This window comes from Tupaia chinensis, unplaced genomic scaffold, assembly GCF_000334495.1.
Source record: "Tupaia chinensis unplaced genomic scaffold, TupChi_1.0 Scaffold144326_1, whole genome shotgun sequence".
Classification (NCBI taxonomy): domain Eukaryota; kingdom Metazoa; phylum Chordata; class Mammalia; order Scandentia; family Tupaiidae; genus Tupaia; species Tupaia belangeri.
This window is the reverse complement of record NW_006204184.1, coordinates 912,471-921,589: the sequence shown is the minus strand read 5'-3', so window position 1 is coordinate 921,589 and position 9,119 is coordinate 912,471. Positions and strand designations below refer to the sequence as shown.

At 55.4% G+C, this 9,119-nt stretch overlaps 1 protein-coding gene across 1 annotated transcript in view; it reads left to right on the top strand.

Annotated features, from left to right (window-relative positions):
• PWWP4 (PWWP domain containing 4) overlaps positions 1 to 9,119 on the top strand; it is a 12,853-nt gene that overhangs the window by 511 nt on the left and 3,223 nt on the right. The window contains exons 2-3 of the mRNA XM_014583478.2: positions 6,368 to 6,546; positions 7,207 to 9,119. The exon at positions 7,207 to 9,119 is cut by the window's right edge and continues 3,223 nt beyond it. Of these exons, the coding sequence (XP_014438964.1) occupies positions 7,613 to 9,119 (1,507 nt within the window). The 5' untranslated portion in view covers positions 6,368 to 6,546; positions 7,207 to 7,612. The remainder of the gene's footprint in view (positions 1 to 6,367; positions 6,547 to 7,206) is intronic.

Here is a 9,119-nt window from a genome sequence, read left to right as displayed (position 1 = left end):
CCTCCCACCCCTCACCCCCCACCCCCAGGGTGCAGCTCTCCTCCCTTGACACCTCCTTGTCACACCAGGCTATGGCCTATACATTGGGGGACAGAAATCTGGAACCAGCCAATGAGGAGACAAATGGGTCGGGGGTCTCAGATCACTTCGCGTAACCAGGAGATCATATTGTGCTCACCCGAGGCAGCTGACACGTGACCTGGGAACCGTCTGCTCCACACAGTGAATTTCCCGGGCTGCGGCGAGGAAAACGAAGTTAAACTCAGCAAGGGCACCCTCCTTATGGTGTAAGGCGAATGCAAACTCCTCCGCAGAGGTTCTGGTCCAGGTGCTGCGTGTTTGAAGTGGATGCCGCGGGTGTGTGGGTTTCGCTGTGTTCCTCGCGTGTCTCCGGGGAGCTCTAGTACTCCCGGGACGTGTGCCGGCGCCTTCCTCCCTGCTCAGGAGCCCAGCATTGGGTGGAGGCGGGCTCGGGAAGGGGAGCTGAGTCTCTGGGCCCCCCGTGCCTCATGCTACTCCATGGTTCCGGGCCTGAGGCTCTGCCGACCCCACGTTCTCTTCCCCAGCTGGTGCCCCGTGAGAGAGTCTGGCCGACCGGCAGTGCCTCCCCTCTGTTCCTGTCCCCCTTGGGTCAGCCCAGCAAAGGGCCTGGCACGCACCACTGGGACTCGTGATCGAGTCCTCCTCCAGTCCTCAGGGACCCCGCTGGTTGCGTCTCCACAGAGTCTCCTAATGCACTCTCTCCTCCAAGAAGGGGGCCCAGCCTCAGCGGGGCCGCCCCTCAGAGCCAGATCCTCCGGCATGAGCTCATCAGGGCACCACCACTCCTGCCGGGGGCCTCGGTGTCCCAGGTCCCTTTCCCGACCCTCGTTACAATCTCATCTGGGTCTGCTTCGTGAACAATAGAGCACCCTCCCTAGTCATGCCACTTGTTTTGCTGCCTTGCCCTCTCAGGCGCTTTGGTTTGACCGTGACAGCCCTAGCCTTGCCTCTGCGTGTGCCTGTGTGTCCATGTGCATGTGCGCTGTCTGTGTGTGAACATAACAGACTCGACTGTTTGCACGGCACCTTGATGTCATTCTTTATTGTGGAAACATGTCCACCGTTCCTCCGCCCCCTCCTCAGAATCCAGTGTCTTTCTCTTCTGCGGTTAGGTCGTACATTTCACTAGTGAATATCTCCTTTGAGTGACCTTAAACATCTCTCCGCGGACGTGTCACATACACGCTCATGGCATTCCCTGGGGGGGTGGGACAGCTTTGTAAACTTGCTTTCCTTCCGTTTGCTTCCACGTGGTACTTCACGTCCTCCCTCCTCAGCGTCTGTGTGATGTGTCGATTTTGGAGTGAGTGCATGGAAACGTGTCCTCCGCGCAATGATAAACGATTACTCGGAGCCCCCCACGCCCATCCTTTCCCTTCCTGTCTCCGCGGTGTAACCCTATCCCGAGATTTCTCCTTCCCGCCCTGGATGTTTTCCTCCCATTTCGATGACTTTCTTACCCTGAGAGACTATGGGTGGCCCTGCTCTCCAGGTGGATGTGTGCTTAGCGTAGACTATGTCGTTTGTTCTTTGTGGCTCTCTGACCAGATGTCGAGAGAGTTTCTCGAGCTGTTCCTCTGTCAGTACGTGAGGCTCGATCGGCCTCGGTCCTTGTATTGGGTATGCCCGTCCTGCCTCGCCTCAGGCTACCCATCTCTTCGTCTTGAACACAGGTAGCCCCGGGTGTTTGTCTGCTTCCGTGGCTGCTGTTGGGATGAACCACCGTGCAATGGCTTATCTAGTGAGCAGGGGCAACTCTCTCCATCGGACAGACAGAGGGAAATCAGTGGGTTCCCACAGACACACCTCACTTGTTCCCCGGGATGTAAGTAACGATGGAGGCCTTGGTTTCAGGATAGAGGCAGCTACCCTTGACGTGGTAGCCCTAACACCGTCCATGGCCTCATGAGTGTCATGAAGCATGGCTGGCTCTATGGAGCAGGTAATGGGGACTGGGGCAGGGGACAGGGTAACACAAAATCCTTGAAAGAGAGTTGGCCTTCTGGATAGGAGGAGCGACCTGCCGGCGTTCGGAATGGGCCTTGAGAGGGAATGCATCCTCCCGAGTTGTCAAACAAGGCCCTGCTGAGGAGCCCTGGCCTTTGCATAGTTCTCGGCTCAGGTGCTCTTGCGTCCCCTTCTCTGAGTAGCAGGTAGCTCTGGAAGGTGTGCACCTGCGGGCACAGCTGTGCCATTGCTGATTTGCTTTGGGTAACGGGTGGGTGTGTGGGAGGGGGCAGAGCTTTGGTGGCTGAAACATGCGTTCTTGTATTTAGGGTCATACATAGCTTGTCACTCAGAAGTGAGAAAGAAGTCAGCATGCCTCCTCCCGATGAGAAAACCGAGGGCGATTCACGATTCTTCAGTTTGTATCGGTTACCGTTTACATACTAGGCACAAGACGAACCCCACTCTCTGGGCGAGTGTGACCTGTTCTCGCCCAGCTGTTCTACCGGTGCTCTGCAAACCCGAGGAGCCTTAAAACCCTTATCTATGTGTTTGTTTTTATTTATTTACTTATTTATTTATTTATTCTTAACTAGGCCTGGCGTTCATGCTGAATACATCTGGGGATGGAAAGGCACAAAAGTAGGCCAGGATGCACTTTATGTAGAAAGGCAATTTTATAAATCGTGCCTAGCCTGTCATAAAGGCAAGCACCAACTGGTCTTTTTATGCAAATGTAGGACTGAGGAAGGTTGGGAATCTCGAATGTAGCAGCTGAAAAGGAGCTCCACTAAGCAGCTAGTGACAGTGAGCAGGGGCGTTGTGGTGAAGATGACAGAGTGCCTGCGCCCGGGGAACGGTGCAGGGACCATTTCAGGGAAAGGGTCCCACTCTGGGAGAGCAGGCTGAGGGCCGTGTGTTATTTTCCCCGAGAAGCGAATGAAGCCTTCTCTCAGGAAAGGGATTTCGCAGCCGAGCTTCCACGGTAACCCTTCCCAAATCATGGCTGTCAGCCTGAGAATAGACCACGTTGTTACCAAGTTCCTTCTCCTCGCTTCAAGGGGAAATGCCAGACCACCAAATTCACACCCCCAAAATGTAAGCTACTCGATTTGCGGACTCTCTTGAATTTTTCTTTAATGGCAGAGGGTGTGTGCACCTGCCAGAGGTGGGGGAGGGGGGGGGAGGCCGCCCCCCCCCCCCCCCCCACCCCACACACACACACACACACACACACAGGGGGCGTGGTCACAAGGCAATGGCTTCTCCTCCGGTTCCCCAACCAATCATCGTGATCTGGGGCTTGCAGAGGCGCCCAGCATGACTTTCAGGCCTCCAGGGCCAGGATTCAAACTGACGTTGGACACATGGGATCCTTTAAGCACTGTGCCACAGGGCTGGCCCTGAGAAGTTTACTTCTTGATGATCTGAAGCTGACTGTTGTTAAAAGTAAACCGATTTAATCGAGGAGAGTTTTAATTGAGCAACTCCTAGCACGATTCGAATCGGGGAGTTTGCAGACCAACTTCCAAGCCCCTCGCACTAGCCTCGCGGCCGCGCGGCATTTAAGTTCCAGAAAAGGAAAGTGACGCGTACGGGAATGGGAATGTGACATACAAAAGTGAAAGTGCAAGAATGAGGTAAAGAAGCGATTTGGGTGGGTTGCCTCCCAATGTCTGTCTGCATTTTAACACGGGTTTCAAAGGCGGGATGCCCGCGATTGACTGAAGCCTAGCTGCTGCGACTGGCTGTAACCCAGCAACCAGCTCAGGAAACAACCTAACATGTGCGACTCGGGCTTATCCATAGGAATCCAAGTGTGGGAGTGTAGTGGCCGTTTTAGGCCAAAATACTTTAACTTAGCGCTGTGACGTTTTAGGTCGTGGTGTTGCTATCTGCAGTAGTCCCCCTTATCTTAATCTGTGGGTTCTCACACTGCGGGCAGTGTTTGATTTGATTTTGAACTAATATATCGAGTACACTTTCATACACTGTCCCCCCAGCAAGTGGGGCTACTTTAAAATCTTAGCGTGGTGCCGTCTGATGTCCTGGTTTTGTCACATGGCTTGTGGTGGGCAAAAGAAGACCCGTGGTTAGAGATCATTGTCCACCTCGACCCGTTAACTCGGCCATCCTTCTAGAGAGATCTTTTCTCTCCTCGACCATCTACCTGTCGTCTGTCTTTGTCTCTCTACGTCTGTTTTTATCGTGCTGTATGTCTGTCGACCCTCTACTCTCGACAACTGCATTTATATCTCTAACTCCATGTGCATCTCTCTTTATCCCTAGGGATCTTGCCATCGCCCTTCGCCTTCACCCCTCTCTTTCTCTCTTCTCTCTCTCCCAATGCACCCTCCTCCCTCTGTGTGTCTGTGTACGCTCCAAGCTCTATGTGCTGTCTACCTTTACCCACCTCTACTTTTACACCCCTTTATCTGTCGTTATCTAGCTCCACACCCCACTATCTAGCGTTGGCCAGGACTCCTCAACCTACCTCTGTGTAGGTAGAGCCATCCGTTCATCTGTCTGTGTATGTCTTTGCATCTGCCTGCCTGTCCATCGAGCCATCCATCCATCCGCCTACCTACCGAGCTACCTACCGACCCCTCCACACCTCTCTAGAGGGAGAGAGTCAGCTGTGTTTCTACTAGTACCAAATAGGAACAGCAAATCATCTGGAAGACTATCCACAAAGCTTCGATAGACAGGACTTGGGCAATGGGACAAAGCAGGTGGTGAGAGGAATACCTGATGTTTTGATTTAACACACCTGCCTTCTGATTTTCTCTCTTAAGGAGGGGTTGCTCTTCTATTCAGGAAATTAAGTAACGGATACTTGGACTGCCGAAAGTACTCCGTTCAAGTGCTTCACGCTTGTGAAGATGCCGCCAAGTGTGCATCCTGCAAAACATTCAAGTAGGCTGCACGGTCCTTGGATCCTGTGAACCGTCTTATTGAAACATGCACGTGGGAACAGGAATGACACTCTGGAGCCCATGGACTCCTTCCTATGTTTGCACTAAGCGTTCCTGGGTGATGCGATTACCGGTGCTCAGTGTGGTTCCTATTTGTCATGATAAGCGTCATTTCCATTTTTCCACGACCATCTTTAAGTAAGGAACTCGTGGACCTGACCACCGCATTTATACTAGAAGCAGAATCATGCACAGGATGATTGCAATCATGCACACAGGTTACAATGTAGGGAACACATGAGAACGTGTGCACAGGGCAACTGGGGCGGGAAGGTGGAAGGGGAGGAGGGGGAGGACGGCTGCATCTCCTCCAGCACTCATGTCTGCAGTGCCGTCATTTTACTGAATGCGGAGGCCGGGAAGGCGGGAAGCCTCATGGTTAATATCGCACCTGCACGCACGTGCACTCAGACGCATAGGTAATGTGTTGGAAGCACGTGCCCCGTGGTATGGAGAGTGAGCCCTTTCACAGCAGTAATGCTCTGCTCCAGAGATGCCTGATCCCACACGGTGACTGTGGTCCCTGGCCACAGCCCAGTCAGCCTGAAACACGCTGGGCACTTGCACCATTGTCCAGGATGTCACAAGGTGGAGGACCGGAGGAAGGGGATCAGAGCATGGCCAGACCCTCTGACAGGCACTCATCTCTCTGTCTCTCTCCCTCTGTCTCTCTGTCTCTCTCTGTCTGTTCTCTTTCTCTCCTCTTTGCGCAAACTCTATCATGAATAAAGAAAAGGTGTGCTAAAGAGTGAACCTTTCACGTGTTTGCGTGCATCCTATGTCCTCTGCAGTCTGTTTACTCTAACTCGAGCATATGAACAGTGCCGCCTAGTGCCAGCAGGTGGCATGGTGTGGTCAACCTGGACTCACACGTGGTCAACCGTGGCTGGAGTCCCGGGTCCGGTGGCTGGAAACTCACACCGGCCATGTGTGCGTGTGTGCCCAAGATCCCAGGAGGAGAGTGGAGGAGAAGGGATTGCAGCACCACCCCCCCACCCCCCGGGGGGTGATTCTCACTTTCCCTCCCACTGTCTCTCTCTGTCTCTCCGGTAAGTGCCCACACCCTGTCACAAGAACCTTCAAAAAAAAAATTAGCACCATAACAGTAAAACCCCTTTGTCATTGCACGCACACCCCCACAAGCACACACACAGAGACTGCAAGATCCACCCCATGTGTCCAAGGGGGATGCCACGGCGAACGCAGTCGTCCCACTGTTGTGAAATGGGAAGAGGCAGCACGCACCAACTAGCATAACGTGCAGGCATCTTCATAAGCATGATTTCTACATTGTGCATGAGGTAGACATCAGGCCTGTTCCGAAAAGGCGTGCCGTCTAGAGTTTGGTAAGCGACGTGGTAAACCATCCTCATCTCCATCGGCTAACTTCCTACATCTTTCAGTTGTTCAGCATTGACATTCGAGGTGCTCAGATCCTGGGTGCCACTGGATCCCCAGAAGAGCAAGGTGTGTGGTCCAGAGGCCCAGAACTGGTGAGCAGGTCTGGGCCACGCCACTGGAGTTGGAGGTTCAAGAGACCCAGCCCACAGGGCCAGACCTTCCACAGTCCTTGTGACGCCGGGTAAGCCTTCCCCGTTGACTCGCCCTTCCTCTGCAGCCCTCTCACCTTTGGGGAGGGACACCTGGGCGTGGGATATTCTCTGCTCCTCTCTCTACAGACCCCTGTTTCTAAAGACGAATCACAGAGTTGGGGTTGGGGTACGAGAGCCTTCACCCACAATGATAGAGTGGGTGCAGGTAGCCCCAGTGGCCAGTGACTGCAGCGGTCCTCATTGAGGACGCTGGCCAAGTTCACGCTCCGGGCCATGGCACTGTACTGACCCCCAGTTCCTGAATGCAGGGGTGTGCCTTGGGCTCCGCCGACGCACAGGGCAGTCCTAGCACCCAGCAGAGAAAATGGTGAACCACTGGGCTGGGTGGGAGCCCGAGGAGCCCAAAAGGCCCAGAACGGCCAGCAAGAGAAAGGGGCTCCTGTCAAGGCCCTGCCCGCTGCCCAGGTGCTCTTCGCAATGCAGTCCTTCCGGTTGGAGTGCCATCAGATTCCTCTTGGCACCTTCCGTCTGTTCTGCCCACACGCTTGCTGGGTGCCTACCCCTCTGCCTGAAGCCCGCCTTTCTCGCTCCTTATGTTACCTCTTCGTTCCCTTTGAGTATGGTGCTCCTACTTTCACAGAAAGAATGTTCTTCTGATACTTTTCCTCTCTCCCTTTTCCACACCCTAGAACAGTCCAGCAGCGGCCGTCAAAACCGCACGTTCCCGCATCGCAAGTGGACTCAGGTGCAGGGGGACGGCCCCGCGAGTTGTGAACCCCGGGCAGTCCTGAGACCGAGGACTGGTGGTACAGCACGTTGCTTTAGGCAGGACATACGGTGGCAGTGCGTGTGCCAGCCAGACACCTCTGCCCCTCTTAATCACCTCCTGACACACGACTGAAATCGTAATGGATGCCGAGTAGGCCCTATGCCATTGGAAAGGCCGCTCGTGGCCAGCAGAGGTTTTGTCCAGACCTGGGCCCTCACCAAATCATAAGAGGAAAAGGGCATTTTCTCCAGAAGTTCCAACCCTCTCCATAGGTGAAAAACTCAAAAGTGAAAAGCACAGACCCAAAGGCCCTCACTAAGTCTGACATGAAAGCCATGGCCTCCTCGGCCGTGGTGCCGTCGAAGGTCGGTGCCTCACCAGTAAAGGTGACGGGGTACAAAAGGGCCCCGAAAGTGGCCCTGCGGATTCTGAATGAGAAGAAAAGTGGGGGTCAGGAAACAGTGCCACGCGGGCCAGAGACCGTGGCGCTGTCTCAGAAAGTAGCGCAAAAGCGGGCCAGCGGGCCTCCTTGGAAACAGGACAGGGAATGCCAGGAGCACTTCCAGGGGCCTTGTGGGGCAGGGGGGAAGCCAAGAGTGCTGCTGGTGTGTTTGCAGAGGGTGGACGCCCTGCTCGGAGGCCAATCACGGGTTCACGTCCCCTTGGCCGCCGCTGTGGGTACAATGCAAGCCAAGGCACCTCGGAGCTCCAGCGTGTGCCCCGACCTCCCGTCACTTTCAGATGATGGTGAGGAGGAGGGCGGGAAGAAGGCGGACGGCTCAACAGTGACGTCTGGGCACCCCACAGCCACGTTGGAAGGGGCCCGTGCCGAAGATCACCAGGACGCTCCCTCTCGGCCACAGGGCATTATCACCACCACGCTCAGTGCTCTGGACAAAGAGGCACGGGACACCCGCCCAAGGACTCTGGCTACCTCCCCGGAGTGCGCCACATTCTCGGAGGACACCGACGACCCCGGAGAGGATGTCCTAAAGCCAGGCTTGGGAGGAGCGGCGGCACCCTCCAGGTCCCCCCACCACAGGCCTAGTCGTCGTTCCCTCGGTCTTGCAAATAAGAAAAGGAAGCTCCTGGGACCAGAGGTCGGGAAAGAAATGCCAGCTCTGCCGTCTCCTGTTGACTCCAAGGCTCTGAATCCCATCGCCGCTTTCAAAAAGCCTGCCCGTAAACGTGGGAGACCAGCTAGGAGTGCGGCTTTTCCCCAGGACCCAAGTCAGCTTGCAAAGGGGAAAAGGAAGCTCCTGGGACCAGAGGCTGGGAAAAACCCGCCAGCTCCTCCACCTCCTGTCGACTCGACGGGTCCTAATCCCATCACCACTGTCAAAAAGCCTGGCCGTAAGCCAGAGGGACCAGGGTGGAGCACGGCTCTCCCCCAGGACCCCTGTCAGGTTGCAAGGAGGAAAAGGAAGCTCCCGGGACCAGTGGCTGGGAAAAACCCGCCAGCTCCTCCACCTCCTGTCGACTCGAGGGCTCTGAATCCCACCACCACTATCAGAAACCCTGGCTGTAAGCCAGGGGGACCAGAGAGGAGCACAGCTCTCCCCCAGGACCCGTGCCGGGTTGCAAGGAGGAAAAGGAAGCTCCCGGGACCAGCGGCTGGGAAAACCCCGCCAGCTCCTCCACCTCCTGTCGACTCCGAGGCCCTGAATCCTGTTGGCGCCAAGGCTCTAAATCCCAGCTCCACTACCAAAAAGCGTGCCGGTAAACCAAGAGCACCAGCTTGGAGCACGGCCTTTCCCCAGGACCCGTGTCCGATTGACAGAGGGATGGTGGTCTGGTTTAAGTTCCAGGAGCACCCGTTTTGGCCAGCAGTGG